This window comes from Cryptomeria japonica, chromosome 4 (assembly GCF_030272615.1).
Source record: "Cryptomeria japonica chromosome 4, Sugi_1.0, whole genome shotgun sequence".
NCBI lineage: Eukaryota > Viridiplantae > Streptophyta > Pinopsida > Cupressales > Cupressaceae > Cryptomeria > Cryptomeria japonica.
In genome coordinates, this window is record NC_081408.1 from 358,781,433 (window position 1) to 358,802,696 (window position 21,264).

The window sequence follows — 21,264 nt, forward strand, 5'->3', positions numbered from 1 at the left end:
AATTAGAGGCGTGAGGAGAAGAAGTTTGAGGAGCGGCCACAAAATTATTGCTCATAGGTTCAGGTAAGACTGATTGATCTCTAGTTTCTTCCTTCTTTTTAACTTTAAGCTCTCTAGGAGGAACCCTATACTCACCTACAAAGGTGGGATTAAAATCAAGAGATCCCCAATCATTTTCTGCGAGAACCTTCTCAGGATCAAAAGCCTTTTCATGTGTAGATTCAAGTTGAGAAGAATCTTCTTCAGGAACTTTAGACTCATCCAAAGAATTTTGATTATCAGAGGGTGATGATTCATCCATAGGTATCTTGTTTAACGAGTCATCACTAGAAGAGGAAGGCTTAGAAGAACTCCCTTTGGAAGTAGATGTTTGCAAACAAGCTTGAAAATTAGTATCACCTATCAAGGTATATGTCTTATTGTTATAAATAAATTTAACTTGTCTATGCAATGTAGAGGGGACAACTTGCATACTGTGAATCCAAGGTCTCCCTAATAACAAGTTGTATGTTAGATTTCCCGACATAACATGGATAGGAGTAGGCAAAGTAACAGGTCCCACTGTGATGGGTAAGGTGATAATACCTAATGAAGACTTAGCCACATTATCAAAGCCTCGAATGGGACGAGAGTCAAGCTCAATAAGGGATGTATCCAAATTCATCTTATGCAATAGATTAATGCTACACACATTAAGGCCTGAACCATTATCTACCAAAGTTCATCTTATAGCAGTGTCATTTATGATAACAACAATCATCAAGGGATCATATTGATTTTGAATTTCATGAGAAGGTAACTCATCTTGTGTGAACACAATTTGAGCTTTGGGTTTGCTTGTAGAATCAATCAGGGAAGCCATGTTATTATTATTATTATTATTAGGTGTCACTGTAGGTGGGACATCTAAATTTTTTAAAGCATCTTGTAACATCCCATGATAGGCAGGTGAAGTTTGAACTAAATCCCAAATAGAAATCTTAGCCGGAGTAGTTTTAAGTTGTTCTATGAGATCATAGTCCTTACTAAGCATTTGTGCAATACGAGGAGCTTGAGGAAGAATAGGTTGGGAAGGAGGAAGTGAAGTTGGGATAACTGGAGGAGGATTAGGTTGCCTATTGTTTCTTGTGTTATAGGTATGAGCAACTGCATTATAACTCTCTCTAGTCAGTTGCTTAGCATACTCATAAGGGCTCTTAGTAGAATAACCTCCTTGCACAGTAATAATAGGTTTCTTAGGAGTGCAAAAAGAATCATTAGCATAACCACCTTGAACCACTAAGATAGGCTTATTTAAAGGTTGAGAATTTTGAGAAGGACAAGCACCTTGGATAGTGAAGAGAGGTTTGTTAGGTGTTTCATTCACATGTATCAAATTGATTGAGGATGGTTTAGAGGAATAAGCAAAAGTGTTGGAATAATTATTGATATTCTTCTCTTGCACTAAAATCTTATCACGGATTAAATCAATTTTAGGAGAGAGACAAAGGGTAGGCATTGATGTTTTAGTAGGAAAAGTAATACTAGGAAATGTCATATCATCCTCTATCATCAAAGGATCTACATGGGGAATAAACTCTCTAGGAGAAGGATCAACATCACTCTCTAAAGTCTCACTTTTGAGAGGGAGATCTTTGAAAGAGATGTTAACCATCTTGCTTTAAACTAGGGTATCCTTATGAGTAGCACCAAGTTGAGGAGAGGGAGATGCTTTATTTTTAGAGGGAGAATAATTGAGATTCAAGGAAGGTGAGAAACTATCAAGGGAGTTTTCAATCTTGATTTCATCCCCTTTGGCTAGGGTTCTCTCATGGGGTAGAGAATAATCTACACCTTCTTCTAATGGTTCATCCCAAATAGTGAAGTGGTTGAAAGGAATGTTTGAAGTATTGTCAATTTCGGGAGAGGAGATAACATTGTTTATTAATTCCTCATCCTTAGGAGGGAGAGCATCAATAGATCTGTTAAACTCATCCTCTTTCCTCAAAATATGTTCAATATGATCTTTAGGGGAGAGAGAATTAAGCAAATTGCTTATTATTTCATCTTCTTTCTCTAAGGGATGCTTATGGGTAAGACAAACTTTAGGAGAAGGGTAAGCATTTATCATTAATTCATCATCACTAGTGGGAATTTTGTTGGAAAAGGAAATGCCATCACTAGAAAATGTAGGGATAATGTCATCTTCTTGCACAAAAGGATCCTCATGAGGGGAGTGTTTTTTAGGAGGAACATGAACATATTTCTCCAAAGATTCATGCTTAGGAAGGAGATCTTTGAAAGAAGTGTTCATAACCTCTTGTTGCACTAACATGCCCCCATTGGAAGGACCAACTTTAGGAGAAAATAAGTCAATGTCCATCAATAAATGTAGGGAAGGTGAAGTAACATTAAGAAAGGTGTTTATGATATCATTCTCTTCCTCTAGGATAGCTAAATAGGAATAGCACATTTTAGGAGAATTGTCAAGATCACTCTTAAATTTTTCATCCTTAGAGCATGGGAGAGTCTCAAAGGGATCGGTAGAAACTCTTTTAGGCACTAAAATGTTGTTATAGATGGGGGGAGGTTCTTTAGGAGAAGGAAAAATTGAAACAAGGGAAGCTAACCCATTATCACATCTATGAAATGAATGCATCATGACAACAATTTTCCTTTTTCAAATGATAACACATGCAAAATAGAAGGAAATGTTTAATTTTAACCAATGCAAGAACTTAGAATGTAGATTTAGAAAATGAAATTTATGATTCAAATGAGTTCCTAAATCAGATTTGAAATTATTGATCCCAATTAAGCTATCCACAAGTTCAACTTTGAATTGAAAAATTAGGGTTTTAGCAAAAATTTTCCTCTAAATTTTTTGAATCTTGCAAGAAATTAAAACTTGTAAATACAAAATTGAATTTGAAATAGCATAAACACTCAAATTTGAAAACATAAATCAGAATTAGAGAAGATTGGAATTCGCGTCGGGTTCACCAAAAATGTGTGGGGGAAAAGTGACACTAAGCAAGCATGCCCTAATCTCACTTTCAATCACACACTTGTGGAATACGAAAGAGCCTAGAGGTATCACACAATTGGCTACTTCTTTTTGTGGAAGAGAGAGCCATGGGCTACCTATTAGGATTTCTATTCCTTTGTTGCAAATGATAGATAGAATGATGCAAGTTCAACTATTAACCCTAAAGTGTAAGTATGAACTAGTAACTTTAAGCACAAGATTGTAGAATTGAGATTTAATGATGAACAATTGTAAGGATAAGAGGAGAAATGTAAATGTGTACCTTGAATGGATTTGATTCTGCAAGATCTATCGCTAAAGCCGGAAGCCTGAAATATCGAAGCTGCTACCTCTGAAACTGCTAAAATTCACTAAAATGGACAAGGACCAGGGCGCCCAGCACCCCTGTCCTAGGGACCAGGGCGCCTAGCGCCCCTGCCCTGGTAGGACCAGGGTGCCCCATGCCCTTGTCCTAGCTTTTTGGGTTGGAATTTGGTGTGAATTTTTGTCTCGATCCGCTTCCGTCGGATCTGCAACTTGCGGCGTCCTTCGAATTTGGAAATCTGCACTTATATCTGAAAAGGGTTGTAGGCGGCTATATAGGGTTTTGCCTTAGTCAAACCCCCGCTTTGGTGATTTCCACCTCCATGAATAGCCAAGTTGTATTGTAAAAGTAATGTGTGTGCAAACCTTGTGTGTGTGCAAGATCCTAAAATGCAAGTAAGCAAACTAGAGCAACCTAGAAAGTAAACCCTAATTGCTTGTAAATGATAATGTAAATGCTCCAAATCAAGATGCAAAGTGATCTAAAGCATGAATACAAATGATATAATGAAGCTTATGCAAAGACATGAAAACAATATGAAATCATACCCAACCCCAAGGGAGGGGTACAAGCCAATCTTCAGTCGGTAGTCCCCTATTGCTCTTCAATGTCTTCAAAGCCCTAAATGGATGAATGAAATTGATGAATGCTTGATGGATGGATGTTGAATGTTGTTGAAGTCTCCAAAGATTTGCTCTTTCGCTGCATAGAAGGTCCCTGAAAACCAAAAATTCCCCTCCTTTCCAATGAAGAAAGAGAGCTCTTATATATGAAACCCTAGGTCTTAAATTCAACTTTTGGCCGACCTAGAGATTGAATCTCTCACCAATTTCTTGGGGTTAAGCTTTATTTTATGATTGGATTGCACTCCTAAAATTTCGGGAAAAATGTCTGGGACCGTGTGCACGGTGGGCGCCATGGTCCTCTCCGGGCGCCATGGTCCTGACAACTTTTCACCAAATTTTTAGGGTCGTCGGATATGATGATTTTAGAGAGAATCCCGAAGTTACAGCTAATTTCAAGATGTTTTCACCCCCGAAATCAGGCCTTAAAGTTCAAAATAGGACCTAATTAGGTTTTTTAGATTAAATGATGTATTGGAAGAATAAAATGAAAGGGGCACACTTTAATGAAAAGGGCCCAACTTTATGATATGGGAGATGATAAAATAGAACCTTAGACCTAATTAATTTAATTAATTAAGTGCTAAAGGGGAAATGCAATACAAAATGCAAAATGCGCCAAGGCGGGTGCTAAACTAGGTGTGAAATTGTACCACCCTAGCAAGTGCGTACAATTTATGATGCTACAAACACCATAATTTTTGACGTGGAAACCCAAATAGGTAAAAACCATGGTTGGAGTTGGTACCCACAAATATTTGTACTCTTTTTGAAGTATGTCCTATTAGGAGCTTACAATACACCTTGTTAGGAGCAGACCCTATTAGGAGTCACCCAGTTAAGGGATTTGCCTAGCAACCTGATTAGGAGCTTGATGGTCTATTAGGATCAACCTTGTGAGAGGATTTATCACTCTTTTGAGAGATTCCCTATTAGGGGACTTAAATGTTTAAGGTTTGTTAGGACCTACTCGGTTAAGGGATTTAACCTGTTGCAACTATTAGGGAACAATTGTGAAAAGTGATATGTTACTTGCACTTCTCTACTTTCTAAATCAGATCCAGTTATGCTCAACACTCTGGAACTCTTAGGAAGATATCACACTTCTCTTGGATGGATAAACACATTCTCTAAGACCACCAACATAATAAACATCAACTGTGCCATCCTAAATAGCCATCTCAACTAGGTCAGCCACTAAACCCTAATTACATCTTGAAAATACAATACACATCATAAGAGATAATCTTAGATCAATATACAGATCATTACATAAAATTACAATGCAATATCGACCGTTGGTTGATCATAGCCCATCACGAAAATCAGATTTGTACCAAAGTCAAAACTTCAAAACACTCTACTAAGTGTTTCATTGTTTCCCAATAAATTCTTCCTTGAATCAAACCAAAGCAACAATCAAATCATTCATGTGGGTTGTGTCATATTACCACCTTCATGTATACTCGTCGTCGATTACTGTCATAACAAAAATCATTAACAGTTTGATGATTTCTTCACTGGTCTTAAACTCTACTAAAACCTTAGCAAAACTTCATCAGAAATTTGAAACACACCTTTCGATAATCATCACAAGTTTCAGTTCCGATCAGATACACCTTTCCATGATACAAGCTCACATTTCAAATCGCAAATCACCAATCATCGTCGATCATCGGATTCAACCAAAACATCTATGCTTTACCGGTTAAAGTCCTATTTCACAAACTTTAGTTCTCTGTCGATAAACCATGTCTTCCAATAAACCAAATCATTTAGATGAAAAAACAAAACATCAAGAACATCAATAATCATCATTTGATATCAGTTTCTATCAATGACAACATGAATAACTGATCAAGTCATCTAATCACAAAATCTCAATCTCTTCATCACAAATAGACTTCTATCCTCTATCAGTGTAATTGTCCATCTTCAAATGCATCACCTGCATCATCTCATTCTACATCAGTTATGCCAAATTCCAACAAGGAAGCCAAGCATGATTATTAATCTTGACTTCCTAATGGCTTATGATTTGGTGAATGGAAGTTTCTTGTTGGATGTGTTGATCAGGTTTGGATTTGATAGGTCATGGGTAGATTGGATCAGAGGTTGTATTGAGACACCAAATTTTTTAATATTAGTCAATGGAGTGGCTCATGGTTTTCAATATAGGTAAAGGGATTAGGCAAGGTGAACCCCTCTCCCAATTTCTATTCATCATTATGGCTGAAGCACTAGGTAGAAGTATCACACAGGCTAGATTGGAAAGGAAATGGATGGGAATAGAGGCTACCCCAAGAGTGGAACAGGTTACTCACCAACAATTTATTGATGATAGCATTTTATTTGGAGAGGCAATGAGGGGAGAAGCTAAGGGTATCATATCTATGTTGGGAAATTATAGCAGGGCCTTGGGGCAAACTATAAACTAGAGGAAATCAGAAGTCTTCTTCCTTAATGTGTAACTGGGACTACAGAGAGATGTAGCTTAGATTTTGGGTTTAAGGATGGCAAACTTCCAAGCAGATTCTTGGGATTACCATTATTTTGGGGAATTCATAAAACGTGTTATTAGGACAAGTTGCTGGAAAACTGTAAGCAAAAAAAGGAGCTTTGGAAAGGAAAATGGCTCACTTTATTAGGGAGGTTGTTAATGGTCAAATCTTTTCTCTCTGCAATCCTTATCTACTCAATGTAATGCCTAAAGTTGTCAGCTTCAATTGAGGATAGCATAAACCAAATCATACAAAAATTCTTTTGGAGTGGGGCCCATGATTCTTAGAAGCATTCATTATTGGTATTGGACAGGGTGTGCACACCACAAGATGTGGGAGGAGTTGGGATCAGGAAAGTAAATATCATGAACTCAGATTTGGGTGCTAAACTTGCTTGGATGATGATCACAAGCAAACAAAAATGGGCCAGAATATTAAGGAATAAATATATGGACACAGAAGATCCCACAAGCATAATCAAGATTAGAAAACCCCCGAGAGGGTCAACAATTTAGAACTTTATCTAGGATTACAAGGACATCATCGCAAGACATACAACCTAGTAAATCCACAATGGCCGTTGAGCCTCCTTCTGAGAAGACTCTTGGTATGGGCATCCAAAATTGATTAATAATCCACAATCGTAGGAGATTAAGAGAGAAACAAGTAGGATTTGGGGGAAAGAGGTTTGCAACTTTGGAAGAGTAGTTAGGTCTGAGGGCATTAAGAGATGGTGTTGGAAATCATTGGAAGATATTAGTGCACCTTAGGACCAAAAAGAAATAATCTCTAACATTCTCAGAGATAGAGTAATACCATTCTCAAACTTGGAAGATCAAATCAGATGGTGCACATTAGGTGATGGGGAATACAAAGTGAAAATTAGATATAAACTCAAGGAAGCTATGGAGAGCATTAATCAATGGCCAACTAATCTCCTTTGGGGGAAATATGTATTACCCAAAGTCGGGGTCTTTTCCTAGCTGGCCCTACAAAACAAAATACTAACTCAATATAGACTATCAAAAATCAGTTTCAAAGGGTTGAATAGATTCATACTTTGCAAAAGCAATCCGGAAATGATGGATCATATGTTGCGGTCTTGCCCTTGTGTTGAATTTTGTTGGGAATATTTTTTGAATAAATTGGATTTTTAGTATGCACAACCTCCGAGTCTAAAAGAGTGGTTTCTCTCTTGGCCTCACCAATTAAACAAAGAAATTTTCAATAGTATATGGGAAGTGTTACTCTCAACAATCATTTGGGAACTGTGGAAGGAGAGGAACCGTAGGATCTTAAAAGAGAAGTCGATGCTAAGGGAGGTTTTAGTATTAAAAATGGAGGCTTCAGTCACTGAGCTTGTAAATGAAACTGCCAAGAGAAAATCCAGAAAGAGAAATCTCTTCATCAACAAGGAAAAAGATCTGATGAAATATTTTGTTAGTCTAGCTATTCCAAAATACTATGACCCTATACCTAAGGACCTCACGATGGGATTACTAAAGGCCACAATTTGGCAGGCCCTTGAAAAGGGGTGGATTAAAGTAAATTTCGATGAGGCTTCACTGGGAAATCCTAGTTTGGCGGTGATAGCTTATGTGGTTTGTAATGAAAAAGAAGACATTATTGGTATAGCAGCATAATACATTGGAGACACAATGAACAATGTGGCCAAAATAAAGCTAGCCCTGTAGGGTCTTGAATTGGGTAAGATGTTGGGGGCATAGCAGATTCATTTGAAAGGGGACTCGCTTTTAGTTGTGAATGCAATTAGGAACAATGATACACCAAATTGGCAACTTTAGAGGTGGCTAAGCCCCATTTTCAAGATCCTAAATAGGCTCACATATTTCAAAATCAACCAAATCTACCAGGAAGGCAATAAAGTGGTGGATGTGATAGAAAAGTTGGCTACAAGAAAGATAGGATGCTGCTAATTAAATCAAGACTATAGAATAAGCTCAAACCAAGACTAAGGAAGACATTTGAAGGTAGATATTATGGTACTTGGGAAGTTGGCAAATCATGTAAATAAGACTACCTGGCATGTGATTCCCCCAAATGGATCGATAAAACTTGATGTGATGGAAGAAGGCTTTCGAGTGCGATCTCACACATGTCATATTGAGAGTATTGTCAGAAGTAATGCGATGCAAAAATTATGAAAGGGAAAGGCTTACGATATGCATATTCACGGATTCAAGATGGCATAATTGCAGGCATCCAAGTCACGAGCGATTGATTATGAGAGTATATGGCAACCCCTAGGCATATTTGGAGGACAATTTAGGACGCCATGGCCATTACAACATGTACTCATGGAAATTGCATCTTTTTTGGCTCATGGTTATATTTTTGAGGAAAGTTTGATAATAGGGCCACATTTTCGCAAGACAATTTTTGTGAGTTCGCACTGTTTTCACAATGGACATCCTAGTCCTCGTGGAAGCCACCAAGCAACAAATGGCCTTTCTGGGCAATATTTTGGACATAAGGCTGCTCATGGTAATGGAATTTGGGCATCCTTTTCTCCTCCATGCTATGAAGAATGTTTCGGGGGTAAAATTCTTGCTGGCACACCACGAATATAAGGTAAATGGGGACATAACAACTATGTTCTTGACCCTATACTTCAAATGGGAGTCTGAAAGCCAAGGACAAAGAAAGTATGCCAAAAGGTTCTTTCACCAGTCGCTCTTGGGAGAGATCGATGTAATACTAGATAACATCAATGAGCAAAGGTGAATCCCTATGGCGCATCATTTCTACATGACTTTAATTAGAGGTAGGGAGGTCAGGAAATTTCCAGTCATGCAAACTCTATAGTTGGAAAAATTCAATTTGAGCTGCTTAGAGCGGAACCATAGCCTGATGTTCATCCTCTATGTGACCAATAGTTTGGCCAAGCTAGTGAACTATGATTTGGGTAGATATGTGAGGGATGAGGGGCTTCGAGGCCACATGAACATTGGCATGGACGACAATGGGAGGGAGGAGGATGGAAACAACTAGGGAGTTGGAATGAGGGAGTTGTGGATTATGGATGATGGGCAACACATAGAGGAAATTGTTGCAAGGGAGGCACATTGCAGGTGCATACCAAATTGTCTAGTGGCGGTGAAGGCAATTGTAGCAAGGAGGATGCATGTGGCTGATCAAAGCTCATCTAAGGACAAATGAAACAATTTTCCTTTGTTGTTGATTTTGTAATTTTATTTGATACATCTCTATGGGGTTTTGTAAGCACTTATAGTTTTCTCTCTCATGTAGATGATGGGGCGTTGTCTTTGATTGGCATAAATGTAAAGATAGAAGGTACTATGTAGAAGGTTTGAATCCCTCTATTCTAGTTTTGTTAGGCTTTGGAACAACGGATGGACTGCAAAACTTAGTCCTGGGGTGTTTTTTTGTATGGGTGTACAATAATAAAAATGTAAATCTATGGCCAATTTTTCAATCCTTGGCTTGGGGGATAACCGACATCTAGACACCCCTTTGATATGTAAGTAATCCCTCAATATTAATATATAGGTGCTAGCCTTTCCAGTTATTTATCGATTAAAAAAAGGAAGATATCTATGAAAAAAATAATTATTTAAATAATTAAAATTATTTATATATATGTATAAGAGAGAATAATTAGTAAATTAATTGAATAATCAAAACTGTTTGACTAATATAGAAGAAATGATGAATTCATTAAGGAGGGAAAATTTAAATTTTAATGATAAAAGGAGAAACGATATTAGATTAGTTAAATAATAAAATTATTTAATTAATGTTAGAAGAATGATAATCAATTTTTTTGTCATTTTTTCATGTCTACAATCATATTTGCACCAATTATCACCACAATTTAATTATATGACTCAACTTATCATTGGCAAAATTCAAGGATTAGAAAACTTTACAACTATTCTTACAAAATATACACTATTTACTACATCTCCTCACTCCATTTCTTCAAATGAAAAAAATAATAATTATGTTTTCATTTATTAGATCATTCTTGTGTATGGCTCCCTTTTCATAGGAGAATATGTTTTAATATGATATCTAGTTTCTATGTCCTATTTTTTAATTTTAATAGAAATTAGTAGAAAAAACTAGACATTAGAGGATTATGGTTTAGAGGATTAGGATTAGGTATGTATGTATACATGTATATATATAAATATATATTATTCCCTCTCTTTTATATATATATATATATATATATATATATATATATATATAACATGCACACACACATAATTTTATAATTCAATCTTATTTTGAAATTATGTGAATTATGATAAAATGACTTAATTTTAAAGAATTTTGCATATTGTAAGCTTGATTTTTTAGAGATATTATATACTTAAATAATTCACTTAAGACAAGCCAAGATACGATATTTTAAAGACACTTTCTTTTTTATGTTATACTCATTTTTCTTTTCTTTGTGATGCCAGTTGCATCTTAGGAGCACCATGGCCATTGTTGGTTTCCATATATCCTCTCTTCAAAAGATTCACATATTGGGTAAGCAATATCTAATCTATATATGCTTCTACAATCCAAATGAGATTATATTGCTAAAAGGAAAAATAGCTCCAATATATAATTCTATTTACATTTAGTCTCTCATTTCATGTATCTTGATTTTGTTCTCTTTATTTCTTAATTTATTTGTATAGGATTGTGATACATTTATAAATTTGAATAAATAAGGCTCAAAACATTTTTTCTATGCGTAATTTATGAACTTATTTGGGATCATTATTTCATTTCTTTTGTGCATTTAGAAACTAGTGTCACAATCCAACTAAGATGAACTTTCATAATTTTATCTGTAGCCTCAAGCATATCTGGGATTTGTATGGAGTTGGGGTGCTTTTCTAGGATGGGCATCGATAAAGAGTAGTATAGACCTAGATGTTATTTTCCCCCTCTATATATCTGCAGTATGTTGGACCCTTGTGTACGACACTATCTATGCTCATCAGGTAAACTACACAGTCCTTTGAAACACATTAATAATGTTGGAAAATAATTTTTTCAAGTTGTTTTTGCTATATAAAATCTTACCATTGTGTTTGTGCATGCATGGTACCATTTGTTACATTTTTAAAGGACAAAGAAGATGATATGAAATTTGGTGTCAAATCAACTGCAATACTATTTGGAGACCAAACAAAAACTTGGATTACTGGCTTTAGTTTCGCAAGCATAAGTGGCCTTATACTTAGTGGGTTCAACGCTAGTGTTGGTAAGTATTTGGGAGGAGTTGCACATGTTAAATTTTGAAATATATTAAAAATATTAATTAGTTGGTTATATTGTGTACAGGATGGCCATTTTATTTGTTTATGACAACAGCAGTTGGACACCTCGCATGGCAAATTATAACACTTGATATGTCGTCCCCTGCCGATTGTAAGAAAAAGTAAGTATTATTAAATTATTTATTGTTTTAACATATTAGTAATGACCATTAAGAGTGATACATCCACATCAAATGATTTGTACTTTAGGTTGGTCATTTTTATTTTTTCCATAATACATTTTTAAATACTCTCTATGGATGCATTTCCTTTAATCTATAGTAATCTTATGTTACAATTTGAGCAATTAATTTTATTTTATATCATAATTCGATATATCTTTATGTCATCCATTTCTCAAATTGTAATATGTCCTATGCCAATTGAACTTTAAAATTGGATTCTTCCCAAATAAGTTTTGTATTTTTTCTTTCTTTTTCATGATATAACTCTTCAAGTTGTTTGATTATATGACCACATCATCTTTTTTTTCTTTGATTTCAAAATTTAAAATATATAAAGATAATTCCTCATGCATAGCCATTCTTTTGACTTTACATTTCTCTAATGTCAATAGTTTTGTATTACACCCTTATATTTTAAAACTAGCGTTTGTGTCCTATTTTCTACTCAACAAAGACCCTTCCTTATCCCTATAGGTAGATTAGTCTATCTAGCCCCATAAATAAGGGATTTATTTTATATTTTTTATATTAATTATAAATATTAAAAATATAAAAAATATTTAAATAAAATTGTTTTAATACTTGTATATTATAATTAAAAATGATTTTAATTTATATTTTAGTAATTGAATCTTATATTAAAATAGTTATCTCGTGTGTGTTCAAATAAAACAAAATTAATTTAATTTTTTTTAAGATTATATTGTTTTAATTTTCAATTAAAAGAATCACAAAGAGGAAAGGTCATATAATCATTTATCCTCAAAATAATATTAAAAGAAGAATTTTTCGAGTTTATTTTAAAAACATAAGAAAGAAATAAATCACATAGAAAAAAAAAGATCAAATAATAGACAAACAAATCTTCAAACTTGTCATCTTCATTTCTTCTTATAATAGGGAAAAGGGAAACTTACTTGATAAAGAAATCAAATTTCTCTCCTCTATTAGATTTTCTTTCCAACAATCCAAACTTCCTTCTTTCAACAATGCTTTCTAATTTCATCTTGAGACCTTGCAACATAATTGAAAACTTAAAAAAAAACAAAAAAAACATCATATGCATTCTAGAGTCCCCTTTTTATAAGAGTGAGCGAGAAATAAAATATTATTAATTAAGAGATTTTTTTTTTTTCCAAAAATAGCCTCCACTAAATCATTGTCATAAATCCCCATTATCAAATAATATACTAATTTTTAAAATATGTAACTCCCAAAAACATGTTAATTTTAGTTTTATTTTTTTTAAGAAAGAATTTTCCATGTGTCATTTATTTTCTTATATAATAATATTTGAATTTTGCACCATTTATTAATTTAATTAATTGCATTTATTTTAAATTAAAATATTTATTTGATTAATTTTTCTTTATAATTTATTTTTTTCTTTTATTGCAACATTATAAATTTATTTGAAACTAGCTCTACATTTATGACATTAATATTAAAGAGTTTTTCAAAAAAAATTGACAAAGAGAAAGTTATGACACTACTACATAAGTCATGGTGTCTTTGTATAGTGTATAGCAGGCCTGGAATTTGACAGGCTATATGGCCATTTTTGCACTTTTAGACCGTATATTACAACTAATAAAATTAGTGGACCGTATGTATCGACAGTCTATTTTTTCAACAAACTGTATATATGACACTTACAATTATTAATAAGCCATAAAAAAATATAATAGGTAATATATATTGATATATATTATTTTACAACATTTATTATAAATATATGAATTTATTTAAAATATTTTTAAATGGTAAGATTAAGATATAATTGTTTATAATGTTATATTATTTTTATATGAATTTTTAGTATGTTTTTTCTTATATAAATTTAGAAACTTTGTCAATTTATTTTTAAATATTTTTTATAAGATTGTCTTAAATATCAATATAGAAACTTCTAACAATTGAAATGATAAGATATAATCATTTCTAATTTTTGAAAATATTATAATAAAAAAATCTAAAATAGTTTCTATTTTTATAATAAACAAGATTTTTGGGTGTGAATTTAGAAACTTACAAATAAATTTAAGATTTTTTTAGTGCATTACTAATTTATCATTGTTTTTTAAATTTTTTACAGTTTTTTTGATGGAATTAGTTCTTTTCAGGGCAATTGAATTTTATTGAAACTTTAATTGTGTGAAGCTTAAAGAATTTATATTAAACTATTCACAAATTAAAAAAAATGACACTTAATATTTTTTTAAAAATGTAAAACGAAAGGCATTAGAATTACTAAACCGTCATAAAAAATCATATGACAGGCAGGGGTGACCGTCAAATTCCAGGCCTGGTGTATAGGTTATTAAGGTCTATGTATATTACTCATTAGGATGGGAAAATAATCATCTAGATGGATACACTTGGTAAATTTAAATAATATGTTTTCTATTACATCTCTAAAATAAATACTATGATAATTATTGTGTATATATTAAATAAAAACACTAACCACAGTATACATTATACGCTTGTTATAAATATTTTATACCTTTGAGGCATTACACATATAATAAATGATATCTTGATGTGTATATTTGTAATGCCCACCAAGGAACCTTCAAGGACATTAGCCAGGTAAACATGAAATAATTTTTTTTGAAACATCGAAGTTAAGCATTATCAACTTTTAGCAACTCAGTAGCTCAAACTATAAACGTACAACATCATGTTGCAACTCAACAATGCATATGCGAAAGACTTAGGTTCCAAAACACCAACCAACCACAAAGGATGTCTTGGATCACCTTAGGGATGATAAACAAGAGGTTATGACCCTTACAAGACCTTACAAGACTTTACAAGAATTCTCAAGATGAACTTGACTATCTCTTCAGTCTCAAGTGCAACAACCGAACAACTTCAGATGTAAGAGCACAAACTAATACAAATGACACTATTAATATTCTCTCATTAAGTACAACTCTAGATATTAAGGAGAATGACAAATAACAAACTACTAGATATATCAATATAAAAAAACTCATACAAACCAAAATGCTTACTACCAAATTAGTAATAAATTTCTTATTTTAAGTATCCGCATGTTCCCTAATTTGAAAAAAAAACCTATTTTTCATGCTAGTAACTACTTGTAAGGGTTTAAAAAACCTTGATTCCTCCCACATCCTTTACCTATTCCATCTTAACCATTAACTATACAAAGAAAAAGCTCCCTTATATTTTATTATTGTAACAAACCCTCAAAATACTACTCATAAATAAGGAGTTGGGTGACAATATTCAAACGCCAATAATTTTCCTCACATCAACACTCTTCTCGAAAGAAAATGTATGAGATAAATGTATATTTCACTAGAAAGCATACATGAAAATTTTATCCACCTTCAAAGTCATGTAGAGGCTATAGAAATAATTATCACCATGTAATATGACAAATGAATTTGCTAGGGTAACCAAATAAAATTTGACTACTTTCTTTTTGACAAATACCTAAGCGACTCCTCTAGATTCCTTCTACACAATCACCCTCAATTAATACAAAATATTTAATTGGTAGGGGCGACTCCATCCACTCTAATTATGAGAGAGGCAAAATACTAATACTAATGATCAATCGTAGGAATCAAATATATTCCCAAAGGTTGTATACATAATATGAAAAAATTAACTTCTATTTCTAATTTAATATGGTCACTGCTTTTGTGAATACCATTATATGGTGTGGAACCATTTTTTATTATTTCTATCTATTAATTACAATATTAAGTACTAGTATTCATTATTTTTTACTGTAAAATAGACAAAGTATCTATTTATTAAGTCTCGTTAAATAAACAATTAATAACATGGACAACTCAAACAAGGTTATTAATAATATATGTCTTAATGCATAAATTATGATCTAACCATTTTAGGTGTTTTTTGGACAACTTAAAAAATATGAATCTAATGTCGCTACATCATTAATGACCAAAATCTGAAACAATAGATTTAATCTCTTAACTCATATAGAGGTAGACTAATTAAAAAAAATAAAATTCTTACATATTTAAGAGCATGAAACGCACAACATAAGGGTGCATAGTTATTGGCTCCTATCCCATGTGCAACCATGTCCATCCCGAATTATTCTCCATTCAATGATTTTTAGTTTGTTTCCACTAAGTGTTATTACACTATTATTTAGTAATATTATGTGTCATTATGATTCTTTTCGCTCTCATTTTCCTAATGATGGATCACAGAGCGTGATCCAAAATGTTGATACAAAAGTCATGAACACAATTGAATTCAGAAGCACCTTTCTATCAACACTAATGTAATTATATTTTATCAAAAATAAATAGCTATAAATCAATAACTATGTTGAAAAATAACTCATCATGAACTCTAAAATACTTTATTTATTGTTAAATATTAAATTTAAAAATAAGTTATTGTATATATTTTTAGTATTTTTTAATAATATGAATATGGGGGTAAGGGTTTTGTCCCTTTCTATCATACAAAAGAGAAATAAATTAGGATTTCTTTCTTGACAAATCCTTGGATCATTTTACAAAAATGGTAAGCATAATGGTCATGCTTTAAAAATATTTTATATAACAAACCTTCATAAGGCTAGGAGACAATATTAGCATTTTATGTGTTATATAATACAAATTTATAATGATGGAATATTATAGTATTACAGTGATAACCCTGTAATAACCAAAAAAATGTATTATATAATCATGATGAAAACACATCAAATACTTAAAATAATTTAATCCATATGAATGATCTTTACTTTTTACTAGCCTTTTTTTCTATTAAAAATATGGCATTGTAAGTATTGGATAGGTTGAGTAGATCCTAGAAGAGAGGTTGAAATTTTAAAACATAAACTTCTAATATATTTATAGAACGATTATAGAATCCTATTATGTCTCCAAGGCTTGTGTGTATGACTATGACTTTATTGATCAATATCACTATTCTTGACTCAATTACACAAACCATCCCAATAGAATCTATTCATTATCATTTTTAACTATTTCATGGAAGAGGAGATATTTAATTTAAGGTGATTTTTTAAAATATATTCATTCAATGTGGCCATGAACTTATCCTAGAAAGGAAAGGAAAGGAAAGGGTATTTTATAGTTCATGATGCCAACCATCTATGTATGGGTCTATAGATGGGTTATAGCAATATGAGACTACCTTGTACTTCTTGTGGGAGGTACCTAACTGCACTACAAATGAGACGTACATACCCCACCCCCTTGTGGGATTTGAACTTGTGACCTCTCTTTCAAGAGCACAATTTCTCCACCACTAGGCCAACTCGGGTTGTACCTAAGGCCTTCCTAAGATGTATTATTTACCTAAGGCCTTCCTAAGATCCTTGCCACTAGTGATGAAGAAATATTCATGAAAGAAGTTTAATAAATATCTATATTACCTCCTTAATCACATATACCTTGATGAAATTGAATCCTTAACACATTATGTATAGTTTCTAATATGTTGCCACTTTTCAATATTTCTTTACTTATTCTTAATGAAAAAAAACATTTGTTGAAGTATTACTCATGTAGATAATTTGATTCATGGGATAAGATAAAAGAGGACATAATCTAGGAATATGATGAGGTAATAAATGTTTCGCCAATTTAAATCAGTCAAGAAACACTCTCGGATGTGCATCTTTGGGAGATGTATTGTTCTCACCTAAAATATTGATGATTTTTTATACAAAGAACATTATTGATAATCCTTCACATGACTTAAGTAATAAAAATATCATTCTTAATTATCTAATAACTATTTGAAACATGGAATTATATTTGAGATCTCTATCTATTCATAAAGGTTACATTAGCTTTTATTTAAATCTATAACTATTTAAGAGCTTTAGATAGAAGTACTTATAATTATCTTGCATTCATTTATTAGGACTAATTATTATCATGGTTAGTTTATTTGAAGCACTAAGCATTGACTATTTCATATGAACTATGTTTCAAAATATCACTAATATGAACAAATCAAGTTCTAAGAATATATTGATATTATTTAAGTATTGTTTTTCTCTTCTAACAATATAAACAAAGGCATAGAATTATATCCCATAATCTAGGTAGTCTTCTATTTCATAATATGATTTATAATTGACAAGTGCTTCCTCATGATAGCCTATCTAAGTACAAAAGGTTTATCTATTTCAAGTTTCATGATCTATGTGCCAATAGGGATGGGATCTTTGTATTAGTATGTGTAGCATTTTTTAAAGACTATTGATGTTATTTTTATGGTCTTTACATTGAGCTTTTCGTAATTATATTATGACTAATAGTAATTGTCACAACATAAAATTGATCTTATGAAAAAATTTAAATAATAAAGAAATAAGTTAAATTTGGGTATAACTTCTTATGTTTTTTGGGACAGGTTTCTTTCAAACAATTGGTTTGGAGCCATTGTGTTTATTGGAATTTTACTTGGAAGATTAACTACATGAATATATTGGGTTATTTATTTATACTCAAAACATGTAATATACCCACACAAACACTTGAATTTTGCAAGTTTTTGTGGTTGCATTTATGCTTTACATGTAGTTTGGACTATATTTTTTGGTGTATATTGCAAAATTATTTGACTGGTATTTAGTACTGTTTTGGTATCAAATTCTCTATAATATGACTATATGACTATGCAAGAGATATAGTTATGTTGATCTTTGCAGCTTCATTATTTTAATTATAACTATAAAGTACTAGTTACATTCATTTTGATGATTCACAACTATTATTTGATGATGAATATATGCTCTTCGATCATGCTTTGTAGGTATCATTTTAATGGTATAGATTAATATAATTAATATTATAATGTGATTATCATGTTATAATACTATGTGTAAAAATTGATTTGGGTGAGTATATTTGTGTTTATTTTTTATTTTAAAAGTGGGAAAATAGAGTTTGAACCCTTAAAAAATCTTAAAATAGAGTTAAATAGGCCGAATAAGCCATAAACAATATATTGATTGTACATAAACAATCAACCATAAATAACAAACAAGAGGAACAACGAAAAGAGATAGAGACCAAAACTAAAAGGCAACTAGGGAAAGATTTCCCCATCCCTTAGTGATTATTATGAACGTCTAAATGTACTAATCCATATTAGTAAGATCCATATCCTACCTTTTTATCTCCAAATCCTACAACAACCAAATAAGTTTAGTCATAGTATTTATTATCTTTGTGTTGGTCTTTGTCACAATGATCAACTTCTTATCCACTTTCATCATGTTATTTTTAATGGTCTCCATGTAGGTGACAATCTATGTGTAGAGGTCACATTTGGTATAAATTTTGTTTTTGGTAATAATTGCCTATCGAAATTCACTACAATCATCATTGATGTTAGGTGTGTAATGCTCGTCAAAATAACCTAGAGAAATCTAACCAACTAACAAGGAAAATAGAGATTTTTTTTTGAAGCTAATACAACACATGTAACTCGCGATAAATATTTACATTAAATTAAGTATGATCAGGCGGAAATAAATTACATCACATAGATTAACATTCCCTACAATTTCTCAACCCTATTACTTAACATAACATCCATAACATAAACAACATCATATAACTTCTATCACTTCATTTCCTACATTAACCTAGCCTCCATTCCAACTAAGATCATAGGAAAGTAACCATCTAACTAAACCATTATGCACACATGAATTATAAACAATTAACAATACACATTATCCATATTTCGTTTTAAGACATAATAATACTACCAATATGAAGAGCTCATTTTAATGCACTAAATCCAAATGTTCCTACTCAATAATTCTAACCATTAGGTATCCATATCAATTCTAAAGAATTACCATTAACCATTTCTTAATAGAAGATTCTATACAAATATATTACATGATTCTCATCTCAACTACCTTAATACACATAGGACTATTACAACTAACATCATCTAATCCAACAAGGAACTATAATCTTTAATTACGAGAATAAGTGCCCAATGCACATATCAGGTCTTACAAGAGTATCTGCTCCTATATACAACATCTACTACAATGACGAATCATGGTCTCAAAATTACAAATATAAATATATAATGTACATATGAAATAGAGATATCTTCCAATAATAGGAATACATGATAGTCTGCTCCAAAAGTCCAAGTACAAGACGAAGAGATAAAGAATCCACATCTACACACATGAACAACCAATGAAGAGAAATCCCAATGGAAGAAGGCATCAAACCACCTGACCATGTGGAACCAATAAGGTCCACCCCCCATGCTCCAAAGAATGACATGAGGTCCCACACAAACTCTAAAAGTAGGCTGACACTTAACAACCAAGGAATATAAAGACACAACTAAAGATTAGCCATAAGACATAGCCAAATCCATAGTACAAGGCTCAACCAAAAAGCTCAAAGACACCAAAGGCTATCATCAAAACAAAGGCTAAGGTATTAGAACACATATAAGGGAGAGTTTAATCACATGTTATCACAACACAAAAGGGATTTATTGGTAGTCTCTTAACCCTGACACCTAGTGATACCCATGTGGAACTGTCTCAACCTTTTAGAGGATCAAGGAAGTTCAGTCATGCCTATCCAAGGCCTTCCCAATCTCATCTTGATTGTATATTAGCACTCTAGGCTATGAGTGGGGCACCACAAAGTTATTTCATTAACTTATTAATGTGAAACTACTATCCAACCCATCTAGATTAATTTATTTAAGATTATCACTTATTTACAAAATAACTTCCTAAGATTTCTTGGCAATCTAGACCTCAACACCCATCACAAGGGATCTTCTAGCGATCTATCTCTTATGACCTTGATACCTACTTGGAAGATACTCCCCCTATCATGTTCCTAAACCTTGGGTATAACATAAATACACATACATGAATCTCAAGAACCATAATTATTTTATCCTTCCAAAATTCCAATATCCAAAACCGATCCATAAACATAATAGATCCATATGGAAAATGCCAATTCAACATTATACATTATTCCAAATCATAAAAATGATAACCACAATAATATTATGTATCCAAAATAAGATTCCAACAAATCAATAACAAAGTATAGCAACCTTCTCAAGCCAAAATTCCACAAACATCCAACAAAAGAACCTGAATATATATACTAGAACAACATAAGAAACTTATAAAATCTGAAAGTAAGGCTCTATTCTAGAAAAAATCATCACTGACTACAATATGACTGATAAAACACAAAACACAACATAATGACATTTTTACAAACTATACTAGCGCATTCACATAG

General features: G+C 32.4%; 1 protein-coding gene across 1 annotated transcript in view; it reads left to right on the plus strand.

Annotated features, from left to right (window-relative positions):
• Positions 1 to 18,431, plus strand: part of LOC131040971 (4-hydroxybenzoate polyprenyltransferase, mitochondrial-like) — a 74,945-nt gene extending 56,514 nt beyond the window's left edge. Inside the window, exons 4-8 of the mRNA XM_057973941.2 lie at positions 10,911 to 10,980; positions 11,295 to 11,444; positions 11,572 to 11,707; positions 11,788 to 11,884; positions 18,362 to 18,431. Coding sequence (XP_057829924.2) covers positions 10,911 to 10,980; positions 11,295 to 11,444; positions 11,572 to 11,707; positions 11,788 to 11,884; positions 18,362 to 18,431 — 523 coding nt within the window. The remainder of the gene's footprint in view (positions 1 to 10,910; positions 10,981 to 11,294; positions 11,445 to 11,571; positions 11,708 to 11,787; positions 11,885 to 18,361) is intronic.
• Positions 18,432 to 21,264: the final 2,833 nt, after the last annotated feature.